Here is a 17,754-nt window from a genome sequence, read left to right as displayed (position 1 = left end):
GAAGACTAACCTTGTTCAGTAAGATACTGTTTGTGGATTTGTCGCCATGCTTTCATCTCTACATGCTGTGTTAGACCTTCAAAAACAAAACAAGTGCAGAAATATGATGAAGCAATCAACAAAGAACTGAAGTGAACTTGAATGCTCGCAGAATTATCATTTCTGAATGTGTTGATTTATACCATTTGAAATTCTTTCATGATCCTGTCAAATGAATTAATTGCAGTAGACAGCGGGAGGGAGGAAGGAAGGGACGGACGGACGGACATTCGGTGACTGGTAATGCATTGATTTTGACTATAAAAATGCCACTGCATCAAAACATATACAATCCAAAATATTCCATTTGACTGAAATAATAAATCAACGTTTTGCCATAGGCATTCGCGTCAGCCATGCAAAGACACTATAAATAATTTCCTGTTCACCATTAAAGATAAAATGAGAAGGCAGACACAAATGACCTTTTCATAATAAATCTTGTTTACACCTCAAAGAGTATTGGCAGCTCTGTCGCTGTGGTGTAATTCATGACTTCAGCTGGTGTAAAAATAGACTGATCAGATTGGCTTTTAATGTAGACTTGATACCAAATGTGGAGGTCGGATAATTCAGTACTAATACATCTGCCTGTGACTCATGTAATTTTCTGTGAAGAGTTTAACTGCAATATTTCAACGTGTACTTTCTTTCGACAGTGGGCGTAGTCATTCATCTGACTCCACCCACTCGCTGTGTGACTGAAAGTCTTTTCATCCACAGAAGGTCAAAAATAGCAGCAAGTGATTTTTTATTTTCTTCTTCTTTACATCATCATATCCCTGCATGGAGGCATTTCCGGTCTGAAATAGACAACGGTATAGTGCCTTCTCAATTTCCATGAAACCTCCACTAGACATCCAACATGATCCAAAATAATCTCACTGCAGTTCTCACATGGAACGCTTTGAAACAAAGTGTGCAGCCAAGTTGTTGGACAAAGTGCCAAAGATATTTCGTACAAGCATGCAGCTTGGCGTTTAAGTTTCATTACAGCGTTTTATTTTCTGTTTTCGTTGCACCCTTCACCTCTCGTTTCTCTTCCCCCTCTCTCTCTCTCTCCTCTGCTGGGATCAGATTCTTGGCTTCAAGCATCACTGAGGCCCAAGGAAGAATGCACCGCAGTGCAGCACTGCATTGCCGCTCTCATCGCAATGGACTGAAATCAAGATGAAGAGTGGCAGAGTTCCAGGTTTTGGTGAACATCAATCATGTTACCGGACCTGCAATTAGAGATCTGCAATTCTTTTAACAAACTTGTCAAGAAACTGGCAAGCTTGCATGGACACATTTGTTTTATTTGGTGCACCTCATGAGATGCAGTGCAAGAACTGTCTCAAAAAACGTCTGCCTTTCCAAACATATGGGAACCATCTTTAATTTGGTGGTTTTCTTTTCCGCATTCAATTTAAGCTAACTAAAATAGAACAACTTATAAATACTTGACATTGTTAATCAAAACTAAGGCAAATCATACCAATAAATACTTTTTTAGGAGCTCTTCTTAAAAGGGATTATACTACGATTTTTTAAAATGTATTAAAGTTCATTTTTTTCTTCTCTACTACTTGTTTCCTTTCTTCTGGACTTGTCACCTGTTTGACCAAAGCCTCTGGCATCGCCTTAACTGTAGAGTGCCAATCCTTTGTGACCATGTCTCTGTTCATGACAAATGTCTGCGAAGGAGCTCATCAACAAATTAACCAGTGAAGGTCACGTACAAAAGGTCAGAGTTTGCTGTGTCACCCAAAGCGATGTGTGGGCGTGTTACAGCATCTCTATATTCTCCGGGAACTGAGCAGGTTTACGGGAAGCCCAAGTTTGAAGGTAGAGTGACTTATCTGTTCATACTCCTGCAATGTCGCAGCTGCGTGTGGCCTCCACTAAATCTGTCCTACCCCGCACTCATCGCAACGTCTTAGCATGCAGGCAAGCATTCAGCTTCTTGCACAAGCCCTCTTCCACTTTATGGATGAGTTAAGGCTGAATTTTTACCACTGGAAAAAGTTCTAGATCTGATGAATACACTGCAATATTTCATCATGGTTCGATGATGGACAACGACAATGAATTCTAGAAAAGATCCTGCTGAAGAGACAGCGATCAAATGCTCTCATCATAAATCACTGTGTGCAGGAGTCAATCTCTGATCGAGGTTCTCGCACCCACGCTTTCTAAATTTATGAGTCAATCAATACCCATCTGTAGTTTTATATCTGTGCCCAGTCGGAATATCCTTAGGGGCCAGTAAATGTCATCTTTGAGGGAAACGGTGTCAACGCCCAATTGACATCTGCATTCACTGTTAGCCATTCACACGCTTTATTCATTTTTAATCTGGGCACAGAGGAGATTGCTTGGTGAACTTGTCAACACTGTCGGGGTAACAGTTTGACCAGGTGACAGCTGTCAAATACAAAGGTCATTTAGCGGTGTGCTGCTAGCTCCATGCGAAAAAACACAATCCGTGCTGTACTTTGTAGGGCTTCACCTGTGCTTTGTTTCTATGGGCAGCACCCAGTCTCGTCATGTGATCATGATACAAAATTCAATCTATTTGCCCCAACAGTGGTATCAAGAATTATTCCACACTTTAAAACCCTATTTGTAGTTTTCTGAAATCAGGCTGCTATCAGTCACTTGCTAGTGAGCCAGCCCTAAGCTGGCTCCATATACTGCTGAAATAATGGCAAGACTGGGGTTTGTTCCCATGACAACCGGAGCCTGAGCTTTATTACTTGGGTGGGTTTTTAAAAAAATATTTATTCTTTGTTTCACTAGCTAAGGCAATTAAGAACAGTTTTTTATTTACAGTGCCAGTGACTGGAGGCAATTGCCCACCATTGCCTATGATGTCATGGGCAAAGAAAGGTTGATATTATGTACCTTAAATGATTAAATTGGTTGGAAGTGGCTGCCCTCACGTTTTGAAAAATAAGATAACAAAAGATTTACATAGTTGTTTGATTTTAACTTTGATTGGTGAACAAGCGAGACCCAACTATTGCTGTAGCAGTGTTTTTTTTTTAAATATGCTGTACATTCTTGCAAAATCATTTCTATATACTGCAATGTAAAATATATGATCAAATTTTACATATGTATTTTATATTGTATTTTATATTATCAAAGGGAAGTTGACCCAAAATCTTTCTTTACAATAAGAGGTTTTGATGCACTTCCACTAGTCTGCACATGGTATGCGTTTTTGGAATATGAATGAAGCAAAAAAAAGAAAAGAATGAATGAATAGTGTCTAGGCCGAATAAAGGGTGTCTGGGTTCGTGCCATAATCTACTGCTTAGTACATCTCTGCAAACTTGAATCACAGACTTTGGATCTTAAATGTGTCCTCGACATATGGAGATCTACTTAGCACGTCTCATTCATGCTGACAGCACCTCTCATGAATCACCACATGCATTTTCATTATTGCACACAGCAGCGAAAAAAGCAGAGCACATGGTCCAGGTTAGAGACTGATGCGTGACGTTCTTGCCGTTGATTTAGGAGTCTCCTCATGCTCATCTCTGTATTGACACTGTCTTTTGATGGAATCCAATCTGAACTATGATAATGAATGAAGAGACAGCATCATGAACATACAGCATTTTAGTCTTAATATCTTCTTTAGCAGCCTTTACTGTTGCTCTCTTTGTAGCTTTGATGGCTTCTTTGTGTGGTTTACAAAAAGGATGTAGATGGGGGAGATTTTAGATCGTATTAAATTGCAGACAACATAAAAATCCTTCCGCAACATTTTAGCTCCTTAAAGTCACACGGGTGCAAAGATTTATTATATGTAACAAAAAGACTGAATCGATATGGCATTTAATATGACAATAGACACCCTATTATTATTAGATTGGCCTGACACAAGCAGATATCACATTGATTTTTTGGACTGAGCATTGAGGCTCTATAATCGTCTATATTACATGCTGGAAATAGTCTACGGAAAAGCTTAAATGTTTAACATGAGCTACGTAATTGTTTCTTTCTGAGGCAAGAGGAAGTGGAGAATTTGATTTGAAACTTCTTCACCTGAAAAAACAGTTTAGTAATCAAAACACTGCCTCAGTGTTGCCATTTTACAAACTATAAAACAAAATTTTGCAGCAAAAAAAAAGACAGATTTTAATACCAATTTCATCAGAGCATATTTAATCAACCTAAAGTACTGCATTTGGATATAAGCCACTTCTCGTAAATCCTCGCCTTTTAAAATGGTCGCCATGCTTTTGTCCACAATGTGTTTTTGAAGGCACGCAGACAGACGATGTGTGCGGCTTTCCACTCCTAGCAGCCAACATCTCTTTGAAATGTTCCTGCGGAATATATTGTACTTATTTCACTGATATGTTTGAAGATCAACATTCTTGTGGTACTGAATAAATAGATTTCCAAGAAATTAGTGTTACATGTTCAACTTGGGCAATTGACAACTCAAATAAGTTCTCAGTCCTTGCTTCGCAAACAATGTTAGCAATTTTCATTTTGTGTACTGCAGAGTCTCGTAAAAAACTTGGCTTTCATTTTAACCTTTGTGGCTAGTTGGGAGAAGTGCCAGGTAGAGCCTCAAATCTGCAAAACCAAATGGAAGCAACACTATCCGTAATTTGAGGCGGAATCATGTAGGTCAAAGTCATTTTAGGATTACTCCAATCCAATTTTTTTCAGTCTGCATTGTCTAGAATTCGTTGTTAATTAAACTTGAGTTGTTTCTTCCTCCAATGGACCAATGTTTGTATTTTCTGGTCCAGTCCAAGCCCTGGAATGTTCTGTTTCTGATGAATGTCTATTAGCATTTAGGTCAAAGTGTCACGCCCATGCCAGAGCACGCTCGGCCGTCAACTTCCCTCAGCCACACCCCTTCGTTATCATCATGTCTGTTACCTGCTCCCTCTTGTTACCTGATGTATTTAAACCCTGCCCGTGTGTTCCTCCTTGTCGGTGTCTACTGTTGTGTTCCGTCCCTGTCCGTGCCCAGTGTTCCTGTTCCTGTCGTCTGGCTTTCCCCCGGTCTGTCTGGAGGCTCACGGTCAGAATTTTAACCTTGTCTAAGTGGACTTCTGTCGGTCGGTCGGTCGGTCTGTCTGTCTGTTTGCTGGCCTTGAGTCTCTATCCCGTCTGTGTCTTCGGTTCCCCACCCACCTACCTCCCTTCCAACTCCCTTTCCCTTCAATAAATCCTGGTTCAAGCTGCATTTGGTCACCCTGCCTCAACTCGTTTCTGACACAAAATGCTCTCGTTGATATGTTGGATGAGATGTTGAAAGACACATCTCATACTTAACTGATATTTTACTTACTATTTTATGCCAGGGGCCCAGTTCCTACATCTTAAAAATTAGACCAAACCAGGAAGTTGGGTCAATTTCAACCCAACTTTAGGTTATTTTGCCCCCACCCCCCCAAAAAAAACAATTGTCAACTTCCTGGGTCAGTCTAATTTTTTTAACCCGAATTGGGGTTGTTTTTACCTGCCATTTTTACAGTTGTAAAATAATCATCTTCAAAATGTCCTTTTCTTTTTTTCCTTTTACAATTTTGAAAACACTTCAAACTAAAAAGAACTCGGAAACCACAAAGTAAATCTCTATTTTCATAGATCCGATCACCAGAAAAGATTGAATTGTTTAGCAGTATCATGCTTTCCCAGACTAATCCCACGTTATTTCAAAGTGTGTGTGTGTGTGTAGCGGTTCCTATCAACTAAGAAAAATGGATGCAGGCAGACAGCACACTGATGGAGTGCAGCCACAGAGCAGAGACGCCCACGCACTGTGGAAGCGCGAAGACTATAAAGCGTCAACGTCCTCGCCAACCTTCACACCCCTGAACTGGATACATGAACGATATCAACGCTTTTAAAAATGATTTGTAATATTTTCTGGAACAACCGGAGTGTCCGTGGATTATGGCTGGATCACTACTTTTCTTGTTGAATTGCAACTAAGTGGTGAGTTATATGCTCTGCAGTTTAGCGCATTGCAAATTAGATTTAACTAATTATTTAAGGCAATCATTTGTATTTCCAACACTAACAACACTTTTAGTAAATTGGTCTCGACTATTGTAGTGCAACGCTGTTTAATAATAAATGCAAGAAGTAAAATCCATTTGGAGCTCGTTTTCATGATTTGGTTGTTTGGGGTGTACCCCGCCTGACTTTGTGAGGAAGAAGAGGTGAGATGAGATTTTGTTAAAATTATGGGTAAAATGACTTGATTTAAAACTGTAAAAATATGTATTGCAATATTTTCGCATATTGTTTTAAGTTCAATTCAACTTTGAAATAAAAGTAATGTAATCAAGTACACGCAACATACTTTGAAGTTACATATTGCTAGTTGAAATGCAACAAAAACTCTGTTTTCCCTAACTTAATGACTATTGTTAATAATGATATATTTGCTTAAAATAATCATGCTTATCATGTTGGACATAATTGTGCAATCCTAGGTCTTTCAAGGTATTACAAAATAAAAATAAACAGACTTGTTTGAGGTTGGTAGACAAAAAGAATGATTGGTGGCGAATGCGTTTTATCTTGTGGCAGCTTAAAAAACATCAAACTCTATCCATTTCCATCAATCGCATGGAACATTTTGTTCTGTAATGCCACCTGCTGTGGATTGAAATTGACGTCATAGTGCCCACGGGCTGACTTTGCAAACGTCACGGCTCACCTGTTCTCTGGGTTAGGTTATGTGATGTTCCCAAAGCAAAACTGAGGACATTCTGCTTTGCGTACAGATTGTGAGCACTTGTCTTGTGCATGGAGTCATCTCCATTCCTGATTTCCTTCTTTGTCCTGCAGCCTCTTCAAACATGGCCCGCACGAGCATCAACGTTGAGTCATGTTAGCTTTGGGCCGCTGTAACTCTTCATCCTCACCGCTCATCCCTCGTTCATCAAATGGCAGCGGAGGGCAAGCGGCGCCCGTGGTGGCCCTTGAGATGTCGCAGCAGGGAAACCTGACCGCCGGCGGCGTGGTGGTGGTGCTATTGCCCATGACGTTGGGTATCGTGTCCAACATCGTGGCCCTGATCATCTTGGCCAACGCTTACTGGCTCCAGCGACGGCGCTCCAAAGCCAGCTTCCTGCTCTTTGCTACCTCCCTGGTGGTCACGGACTTCATGGGCCACGTGATCCCCGGTGCCTTGGTTCTGAGACTCTACCTCTCTGGAGGCGTGCGGCCAGAGGACTCCAACGCTTCTGATGGCATGTGCCAGTTCCTGGGAGGAAGCATGGTGTTTTTCGGCCTGTGCCCGCTCTTCCTGGGTTGTGCCATGGCCGCAGAGCGCTGTCTGGGTGTAACCAGGCCACTCCTGCACTCCTCCCTGGTGACAAGCGCCCGCACTAAAATGTGCCTGTCTGCAATTTGGCTGGCCGCTCTGTTTGTGGCCCTGCTGCCCTGCTTGCAGCTGGGCTCGTACACCTATCAGGACCCGGGCACTTGGTGCTTTATTCGAGTGCTCAACGACATTCACGAGGGGGACGTGGCGTTTGTGCTGCTTTTTTCTGGGCTCGGCCTGAGCTCGCTGGCTGCGGCAGTGGTGTGTAATACCATCAGTGGATTGACGCTAGTGCTGGCGAGGATCAGGAGGAAGCCCGGATCGCATCATTCGGCTAAGTCACACGACATTGAGATGGTGGTGCAGCTGCTGGGGATCACAGTCACCTCATGCATCTGCTGGTGTCCTCTACTGGTGAGTATTGGCAAGTACAACCCAAAATGTCTCTTTTTAGTAGAATTTCATCTGTACTCTGCTGTCTTAACATTAACCAACATTTCTAATGTAGTAGATGTTAACAGACAAAACAAATTGCACGTTTCATACCTTCAGATCTTTGGCCTGATGTCCGCCATCCAATCCTACACAGGATCCCTTGGAGAGGAGGTTTCCACCTACAAAATGCTACTGGTGATAGGTGTGAGACTGGCCACGTGGAACCAGATCCTGGACCCGTGGGTCTATATCCTGCTGCGCCGAACCGTTCTACGGAAAATCTACCTCATTGCAAAGTGCCAAGCGGGCACTTTATTTGGATGTTTAGACTCGACATCTCCTCCCCAGTCAGAGAAGAACGAAGTCAACCAAGCCTAGACTGAGAGAACTGCATCAAAAAAATGTTTTTTAAAAAAAACATAAGAACCGAAGACGTTTGATAAAAGAATATGTCTAAAGGTGATGTTGGAGTGAGTTGCATGCAAACAATGTGACATTTCTGGACTGGTCCACTTCAGAAATATTGAGGAAATACATAAGCTGTAGCTTTTTATTGTTAAATGGGTTTCTGACATTTCAAATGGAAGCTAGCTAACTGCTATAATTTTGCACAAAAAAACTTGATGAACATCATGTTTACTTAAGCATTGCTCCATGCTTCGTTCTCATTAGGATGACAGAATGTAACTGCGCTGCAAAAGCTAAGTTAAGAACATTGCATTTTGGAAGGATAGCGGTTTGTGTCTTTACGATAGGAACTTTGACAGTAAAAAAAATGCAACACAGTTAACATATCTTGTGCATCAGAATGGAAAAGAAGCCTCAGAGAGGACTCAAGAGCAAAGACGTAATATTCACGCTTTGTGACTGTACACTTAATGTGGGAAAATGGGGACATTCTGAAAGTTATGCCTCAAATTACTGAAATAACCAGTAAACTACTTTAAATGAGTGAAGCATTTGGACAGTGACAAATGTGTTTTCTTGCTATTTTGATTAATATTTTCCAACTTTTTTTTTTCCATTTTTTCAACAACTGAGTCATTGTATTTGATAATTATAATTACCAAAAACGTCTGGAACAAAACTGACCTAAGGAGTATAAATGTGTCTGGATCTGTGATGGTACAAAAATAAATACAGATACAAAAATACAAAAATAGCATCAACCAACCAAAGTATTACCAGAAAAACTGGAGTAACTAACTATTTGTGTGTTTTCTTACGGTAACCAACAAAAGTTGAACTAAATACTTGATTTGTGATTGAGAGATTGACTCAAGGCTCCTCAAATTTGTGTCGACTGTCATGTGTCTAACACACTCACCGTGACATCACAAGACCGCACACACACGCGCACATTAGTCATGCTTTGCCTTTGACATTCCTCACTTAGATGAAATTAAATTTGTGGGCTAAGTAAAATGGTTGAGTACAGAATGTTTAAAAAGTCATTGAGCCTAATTGTCTAACATGAGCAAACACTTTCATGTGGGCCATTCTGGTTAATGGATAAATCTTTTACCTCAGCATTTGAGTCTGGCATAATGCTTGTTGTGATACATCCATTTTTACTACCATGCCACCCCCAGATGTTGTGCTACCAAACTATGGTAGATTAATCAACAGGATCTTCTAAACTATCGTTTGACCGTAGATGATGGTTTTAGTGCTATTTATATTTGGATCTTGAGCAACTATTTGCCTGCTCAACCAGCATGGTGCAAGAAAGGAACTGCAGTACAGTACTGGATCATTAAGTACAACATCTGTCTCCTGATAGAGGTGATGCAAGACAGCATAGCTAAACCAAAACAGCAACATTGCAGCCATAAAACAAAGGTTTGATGATGGCAAATAAAGCCGAATGACAATTATGAGGATCACATGTTAGAGCGGCTTTGCATATTTTTTAGCACCACTCGTGTTTTGGATATCATTGCATTGTTCAGGTATGCTTCATGGAATTGAAACATGTGAAGCCTCTTTGAATTTGCATGCTGGTGCGGTGTGGTTTAACATACTAATAAATGCCAACGTTTCTGTATGAATGGAATATTTGTTTTTATTAATTATAATCTATTTTTAAATATTACATACAAATTATACAGTGCATTGTCACAATACATTTCACGTCTGTTCTGTACAGCAGGAAGTTACTTTATGCATCTCCAACTGATAAGTAAGGGGGGGGGGAAGCTAATTAAACCATTACCAGAAGGCAATGAATCAACAATGCTGTCGCTTTACTTTTGGCAGTTGCAGACTGGGTGATTCTTTTTTTTTTTCCCCCTCACTGGTCAACTAACTCATTGGTGAAAGCGGAATAATTAGGCTAGCAATTATTGCAGCTTAACAAACGCCTTCTCTAAGCACACACATCTCGTCTTACCGCAGTCTGCCCCCCGCGTGACTTCAACAACCTCACGCCAACTGCAGTGAGAATCCATTTCAAGTTGTGAAACCACTTGACATTCCGTGCTCACCGTGTTGGCGTGCACAGTGTTTTCATTTCCTAAACTTTAAAATAGGCCATGCTAGTGCGGTCCATTTCACAACGTGGGGAGTGCAGGTGACAGTTAAAAGGCAGAGCGGCACGAAGAAAATATTGACGTGGGACGAGACAGCTCCCATCTTCAGTTAGACAACTTTTGTTTTTGACTGATTAGCATGCACATGTGGGCGTTCACACGTGTCCCCCGAGGAGTCCAACAGAATGACGTCTCTTTGCACAAAGGAATATTTCAAACTTCTTCACATCCATACAAGGCACCCAGGCAAACAAGGAAGATACAGTGTGAAATTCTTCCCCTCATCTCTTTAGCAAACGCACATTTCGTAATTACAGTATCCAGGGGACGATGGAAATGAAATTGATTTCCAGGAGACAAACTTGTACTCTCTTCACCCGCTTCCTGCCGTTCCTCCTCCCAATGCATGTTCCCTACCACCAGGTGAAGAAAGGTCTTCGACTCTGGAAGCTCTGCGTGTACGACTCGCTATTGGCTCTCTGGGGGGCCCTGGCAGTTTCGACGATCACTGGGGGCATCTGGACCAACTGGAGGGGTGTTTTATCATCCTTTAGGGCTTGGCACAGGTTCAGAATCTTTAAATGGAGAAGGTATGAAGATGAAAATCATTGTAATTTGGTCAATTACCTAAACGTATGCAAACTTCACCATATGTTTAATATTTAATATGTTGGGCATGTGTGCATGCAGCTTGATTCTGGTGTGCAGTTAATGTAAGCTGAATGACTGACCTGCCCCCTCATGACAGCGACTTGCTTGTGAAACTGTCCTCGGTCAAAACCAGGGTCTTTCTGTGGAACAACATGTACAAGTCAAATACGCAGCATTGTTGCAGTCTGAATGAGCGGTATCAAATATCCCTACCTTAAATAGTTCATAGAGGTCTTCTTCAAGATCTTTGATAAAATTTGGGTCTGAGAGTTTTGGTACGACTAGCTCTCGGATTTCCTCGGAGAAAGGAACTTTGGCTTGGGAAAGCCATGCCCAGTAGAACGGGTCTAGAAAATGAACAAAGTAGGTTCATGACAGTCATTCAACACACCTTGAACTCGTAAAATCGGACAAATAAGCACCACGGAAAGGGATGTGTGGAAGCAATGATGTGGTCTTACATGCTCTCCAGGAGTCAGGATGTTTGAGAGGGAAGGCTAGACCATTGTCTATGGCTGCCAGCTTAATTATTGGGTCCTTCACTACGACCCAGTCTGTTTCCTGTAGAAATCGTGTGGGTAGCAATTCAATTAGACAGAAAGCATAGGAATTGCAAATATACACTTACAGTATAAAGAAATATTTCAGAGAGAGGACTGTGAGTGGGATGCTCACCCGGTTCCCCGCAGCGTCCATAGGGCAGTCATATTTGAGAAGCCAGTTGTCATTTCCCCTGTCTGGAATGGAACAAAAAGAAAATGAAATCTTGTGATAACGAGTCTGCCAATGACCTTGCCTTGTGACCACACGGGTGACGGGTGACATGCCTGTGTTCCTGATGATGTAATCGAGTACTACGAGGCGTTCGAACTGCAGTTGAAGCTGACGGTTGGTGTTCTCCGGAAGAGGCTCGGCTTCAAACCTACGAAGCCAGAAGTCTGCATCCTTGTATCCGTCCACAAAGAGCTGGAAGGAGCCAACCTGGAGGAACATCAACAAAATCCATCATGTTTGACTCACATAAAAAAAAAAGAAAACTTTTTTTTTAATAAAATAAAAACGCAACGTACCTTAGGAGGCAGTCCAATCCTATGGAAGCGCTGACCCACTTTAGGTACTTTCTCTAAGGCGAGTCTTTTACCTCGAGACTTCACCCTGTCTATAGCGCTGTAGTTGAATGTTTCACTCGCTAAGTATACCACCTACAAAAAAAATTTGCGATGAAACTTAGTTCCGACTCCAGTCACTGCTACTATTATTACACATGTGTACGTGCACGTCTACCTACCTTGGTCCTCGGAACGATATTGAGCTCCAGTTTCTGGTCCACCAGGCTAGCGCCGGCCTCTGAGAGGTAGCCCTGGTTGAGAACTAAACAGTCGCGACCAAAACAGCACGGACAGCACAGTTTCTGGAGCCATTTAGTCCATTTGGGGTTAAGATGGCCATAAGGCTCCTCATTCTTAGGTTTGAACACGCCAATGATTTTCTGTTCAGGGACATGAGAAAAAGAAAATTAAAATGACAATATTTCACATGGAACTGTTAATTCATTTATATACAGTACTTACTACACTATATACCACGAAACAGTAAAATGTAAAATTTGAACTTTAACTGAAATTTGAAGGAAAAATATGAACCTGAAGTTACACAAAACTCGAGATTGCCATCAAACATGACATCATTCGATCATATGGCAACAGGTGGAGACAGAGGTTTAGTCTACCTTCTGCCATCTAATGAAAGACAATGTATTTGCCACTATGTGATATTGGATAGTTTTCCGCAGCACCTCTAACACAGCACTCTTAGAGGAAGCACTCCAACACACTGCTGAAAGATCCAACTTGGACAAAGTAGTATTACATCAAGAGAGCAGGCACATGACTGCTAAGCACTTTGGTCATCGAGTAATGAAACCATGGCTGTGCGGGGATTGGGGGATAAGAATACAACATATTCAGTGTTGAGGATTTGTAACAGTGTGGCAAACCTCAAAAAGCAAACTGAAGTTGCACCGGACCTAAAATATGTTTTCCAGAGAAAATGATGTCATGGTAAACACAACGAGGTCCAGTGAACATTTGTGCTTTTCACTGGGGATGTATCGCAAATGCACATAGAGTATACGGAGGAACGTAAGAAGTGAGTTAGCACTTTCAGTGGTCGGCTCTAGCAAAGTTGATCAAAGATTAACACTATTGAAGTTGTGTGATTGTGAAAAGACACAAAATTTCATACTGCAGACTTGAGGAAATGGTTCACCTTCCTGTCCAGGTCAAGCGATGAGCTGGATTGCATGTATGGGACTTTGCTCAATGTAGGATTCCAACAAGACATACGTGATAAGTTGTGAAATTACTAGTATGCTGATGTTTTTTTTATACTATTCGTGTTATCTACTTTAGTTGAACAACTGTACATCAACTATGAACACCTCTTAAGTAGAAGGTCTTTAGTAGGCTCATGGACACAACAAATGATCAATTCATTTAAAGTTATGATCCAAAGTAACTCCACTTAATGAGGTCAATGCCTTAATGACCTCCCCAAAGACTTAGAACTAGCATAATATAGCAGGTTTTTGTGTATAGGACAAAACAGCTCGTATATTGGATAATAAAGTTAATAGTATGTGTTGCTTGGTGATGTATTTGTCATGTGGGATAGAGCCAAGGCTTCCGAGAAGAAATAACTACGTGGAAAAAAGTCCTTCGCGTTGCGTCTAACACTTCCTTTCCAAAAAGAAGCTGTGGCCTGGCTGTTCTTCATCTTACCCCGTGTGAGTCTTTGACAAAATAGCTACCACTGGATCCTTGGTAGATCCTTTCTGGGTAGATCCCCTCCTCAATGGCTCGCTCGGCCTTGCGGATGATCTCTCTGAACTCGGGATCCTCCGGGAATTCGTTCCGGTGCGGCTCCCGCGGTTGGGTACCACGATCCCGGTCCAGAAGCGGCTGTCTCTCCCGGTTGCGACTCGGACTGCCGGCGGGGATACGCACCACGGAGCCCGGTGTGCCTCCGAAGGTGCCCCGCGGGCTCGGGGGCTCAGTGGGACCGTAGTTGAAATCATTGGAGTCACGTAGCGGAGAGACAAGCGGACTCGTCTCGTCCATAATTCTATAAATTATTACAGTTCGTTGTACGAAGAAGAAGTTGAAAAAGGTTGAGAAATAAAGCAGGGCAGCTGTTTGTTGTCTGCTTTGACGTAAAGTAGCTAACCAGGAAGCTAAAAAAAAAAGAAGGAAAATCAGATGACTGTCAGCTTCCGGGAGAGGGCGGAACCGGTTAAGTGTTTTGGATAATTAACCAATCAGTGATTGGAATTTGACTGTCAGTCATCTAGTCTCTCGGTCTGATTGGACAGAATCTGACCGCCCACGGAGGCACGTGAGAGCGTAACAGTTTCGTGTTAACTCAGAAATAAAAACTCTTTTCATTTTAAAAAACAAAGTCACAAATATGTACATAAGTACATGGGCTTCTTAAAACATTGATCATATTCAACTTTGGCGTTCAAATAAATAATGCCGCTAGTGTGTGCTACATGGACGATCGTGAAACACTAAATATATTTTACGAGTCACCAAGCAAGTTGGGCTCAGCAGTGAAAATGAACAAAATCCAGAGGATTATAATGGTTGGATGCATGAAGTATTATGATACGATACAAAGTAGTTCTATATAACGCAACTAGTTTGTATTCTCTGCAGTGGGCGTGTGGACGTGCGACTGTGCGCATCCTGCATCCTCCTCCTCCACCACCACAAGCACAGCTCGCTTTCTGATTGGTCACAGCCGACAGGAAGAGAACGGAGAAAAGAGAACCTTGGAGAGCTGTCAAATTCAGACGTCGTCCACAGTCTCTTTAGAACTTCACTTAGCAAAATCATCACTAATCTGCAACCGTCTGCACAGTTCCACCAAAGCTGGGCTCACTCCTGCATCTTTTCAAGGGGAGTCACTTGATCCAAAGTTTCCGGAAATACCACACAGAGGACATCGGCATCGGGATGGCAGCGTACAAACTGGTGCTGATCCGCCACGGAGAGAGCTGCTGGAACCAGGAAAATCGCTTCTGTGGATGGTTTGACGCGGACTTGAGCGAGACAGGGGAGCAGGAGGCAAAGAGAGGAGGACAAGCTTTGAAAGGTACAATCAAGTCACGGCCTGTCGGCCATTCTGTCGGTCATTGGATTAGAGCGCTGCAAGCCTGCGCTTATGCAACTGGGCCGGATGGGGGAAAAAGGTTGTGAGCCCAGAATGACAGAATTGAGAATAGAGCAGCATATAATGGGTGACAATTGTGTTGCATGACAGTAAATAATTTACATTTTTGTGTTGCAATTTTACAGAAATAAGTATATATGTGTGATCTATATTATATCTGCAGTATAACATGTACAAACATTCAAACAGTATGCCTACACCTTAAAAAAGAGTAATCAAGAAATATGTTTGCTAATTCAGCTATCGATCCATTCTCTGTAACACATATCCTTACTAGAGGCTGGGTACACCTTGGATTATCAACCCAATGAATGACATTTGTACTAACAAACCAGATGTACACATCATTGTCCAGGAGCAAGACAAATTGAAACCGATTGTTGTCTTTTTGTCCGTCTCTCCTCAGATGCTGGCTATGAATTTGATATTTGCTACACCTCCGTTCTTAAGCGAGCCGTCCGTACTCTGTGGTATGTTCTGGACAGCATCGACCAGATGTGGCTGCCTGTGCACAGGACATGGCGCCTCAATGAACGCCATTACGGTGGTCTGACTGGCCTGAACAAGGCTGAAACGGCAGCTAAACACGGAGAGGCCCAGGTGAAGATTTGGAGGCGCTCTTTTGACATCCCTCCTCCACCCATGGATGAAGGCCATGACTTCTATCAGACCATAAGCAAGGTTAGTCTGGAAAAAAACATTTAACGACCCTCTTTTGCAGAGAGATCCTGAAAAATAGTCATCGTTAGAGCCACAACAGATAATCTGGCAATACGCTTTGCTTTTTACATGACGTCAAGAGGGACATATAAAATACTGTAAATTAAGGTCAGTTTTTAACCAGCACCTACTAAACAATATGATATAATATTCAAGTCAAAGAAAAGCCAATAAATGAGTCTAGAAATGGTAATGGTGTTTTAGTTATGGGCGGCACAGTGTAGCACTGGTTCACATGTCCGCCTCACAGTCCCGAGGTGCAGGGTTGGATTCTTGCTTCAGCCTTCCTGTGTGCAGTTTGCATGTGCTCCCCGTGCCTGTGTGGGTTTCCTCCAGGTATTCCAGTTTCCCCCCACATTCAAAAAACATGCCTGGTAGGCCAATTGACCACTCCAAATTATCCGTAGGTGTGATTGTGAGCTTGGATGGTTGTCTATGTGTGTCCTGCATCTAAATATTTATGTTGTTGTAGGACCGGCGTTATGCTGATCTGACAGAGGACCAGCTTCCAACTTGTGAAAGTCTGAAGGACACCATTGCTAGGGCTCTTCCTTTTTGGAATGATGAGATAGCTCCACAGATCAAAGAAGGGAAGCGAGTGCTGATTGCTGCCCATGGCAACAGTCTCCGTGGCATTGTCAAGCACCTTGAGGGTAAGGATATCCGAGCTCTTTGTGCAGGTTAACAGGATCAATTTGTTCTTTCCACTTTTCCGCACTTCTCCGCCAAGGAACTGTTTGGACGTACTTACAATTACATTACAGTACAATTTGATTTTTGGCTAAAATATGTCGAAATAGCGATGTTGCTCTTTTGCATTCATTTAGCGTGCAACAAAAGAGCAATTTGCTGCTAGGTGGAAATTGATGCAAGCAGACTGGTCAAAAGGATAACTTGGTCCGTGCAATTTGCTTTTTATGGTGGTGCTCAAAAGCAGAGAAGTAATAACAATAACAAATGATGCGACTATGTATTGCAGGTATGTCTGAAGAGGCCATCATGGAGCTGAACCTTCCTACTGGTATTCCTGTTGTCTATGAGTTGGACAAAAATCTGAAGCCCATAGGACCCATGCAGTTTCTAGGAGATGAAGAGACCGTGCAGAAAGCCATGGCTGCTGTGGCAGCTCAGGGTAAAGCAAAGAAATAAATTTCATTTTAATGATTAGGCTGGTATTTAGATCAATGCAGTGCTGTTCAGTAAGAAAATAAACAACTAGTCAACAAGCCTGTTAGTGTTGTCAGCATCCCAAACTTCATGCACACACGGAAGCGCTAAATAATGGTTCACTCAATAATAATCAGAGGTTTGAATTGAATCATCTATATTTTTTGTGATACAAAGTTTTAAAGAATGGATCTTGAGTTGTATGTGAAATGTGCATCTTGGACTTTGGTTGTAATGTCTCTTATCCTACAATATATAGTAACACTGTTGTTGAAAGACCAATTTGATTTACTTTGCACTTGTCCTTGCTGTAACATTGTGAAATAATAAATGTGATGAGCTATTACGTGTTTAAAATATTTTTTTGTGATTGTGCTTTTTCTCAACATGTCTCTCCATCACATAGCTTTGCAAGAAATGCCAGTTTAATTTCTAGCTTGTAATGTTTAATTTTAATGTAAAATACGTTTTTTTCATGATGAGAAATCTCTAATTATTTTTAACCTATTTTCATATTGTTACATATGAAAATATGTAAAGTAAACTATGTCACTTTTGGCAGTTCAGCTGAACATTCATTCATTCAGATCTTTAAAAATATCAATATTATTAAATATTAATGAATATATTCAGTATTTGATTCAGTTTTTCGTGTTTTCTGGAAAAAACACTTTAGGA

At 41.7% G+C, this 17,754-nt stretch overlaps 3 protein-coding genes and 1 long non-coding RNA gene across 5 annotated transcripts; 2 read left to right on the top strand and 2 right to left on the bottom strand.

The window, feature by feature from the left end:
- Positions 1–3,817: 3,817 nt before the first annotated feature.
- LOC119119885 lies at positions 3,818–6,874 on the bottom strand. The gene is made up of 2 exons (XR_005097416.1): positions 6,731–6,874; positions 3,818–4,367 (listed from the first exon to the last, which is right to left on the bottom strand). It is a non-coding gene; the product is annotated as an uncharacterized LOC119119885 (long non-coding RNA).
- Positions 6,875–6,879: 5 nt separating this feature from the next.
- LOC119119796 (prostaglandin E2 receptor EP1 subtype-like) lies at positions 6,880–8,232 on the top strand. Of its 2 annotated transcripts, none has more exons than XM_037246415.1 (2): positions 6,880–7,753; positions 7,892–8,232. In XM_037246415.1, exons 1-2 carry the CDS (start codon positions 6,902–6,904, stop codon positions 8,150–8,152), a joined length of 1,113 nt encoding a protein of 370 aa, XP_037102310.1. In that variant the 5' UTR covers positions 6,880–6,901; the 3' UTR covers positions 8,153–8,232. The 2 variants fall into 2 exon arrangements, with proteins under 2 accessions (XP_037102310.1, XP_037102320.1); XM_037246425.1 differs by having other exon boundaries at positions 7,929–8,077.
- A 1,819-nt stretch (positions 8,233–10,051) lies between these two features.
- pi4k2a (phosphatidylinositol 4-kinase type 2 alpha) lies at positions 10,052–14,216 on the bottom strand. The gene is made up of 9 exons (XM_037246376.1): positions 13,737–14,216; positions 12,245–12,445; positions 12,027–12,158; positions 11,784–11,937; positions 11,632–11,693; positions 11,418–11,517; positions 11,170–11,303; positions 11,037–11,096; positions 10,052–10,880 (listed from the first exon to the last, which is right to left on the bottom strand). The coding sequence occupies exons 1-9, from the start codon at positions 14,073–14,075 to the stop codon at positions 10,719–10,721; spliced, it is 1,344 nt and encodes a 447-aa protein (XP_037102271.1). The 5' UTR covers positions 14,076–14,216; the 3' UTR covers positions 10,052–10,718.
- A 526-nt stretch (positions 14,217–14,742) lies between these two features.
- On the top strand, positions 14,743–17,435 carry LOC119119834 (phosphoglycerate mutase 1). The gene is made up of 4 exons (XM_037246483.1): positions 14,743–15,111; positions 15,596–15,870; positions 16,382–16,562; positions 16,889–17,435. The coding sequence occupies exons 1-4, from the start codon at positions 14,973–14,975 to the stop codon at positions 17,056–17,058; spliced, it is 765 nt and encodes a 254-aa protein (XP_037102378.1). The 5' UTR covers positions 14,743–14,972; the 3' UTR covers positions 17,059–17,435.
- The last annotated feature ends 319 nt before the right edge of the window (positions 17,436–17,754 follow it).

The sequence above is a fragment of the Syngnathus acus genome, chromosome 1 (assembly GCF_901709675.1).
Source record: "Syngnathus acus chromosome 1, fSynAcu1.2, whole genome shotgun sequence".
NCBI lineage: Eukaryota > Metazoa > Chordata > Actinopteri > Syngnathiformes > Syngnathidae > Syngnathus > Syngnathus acus.
The sequence above is the reverse complement of the archived record's forward strand: the minus strand, read 5'-3'. Positions and strand labels throughout refer to the sequence as shown.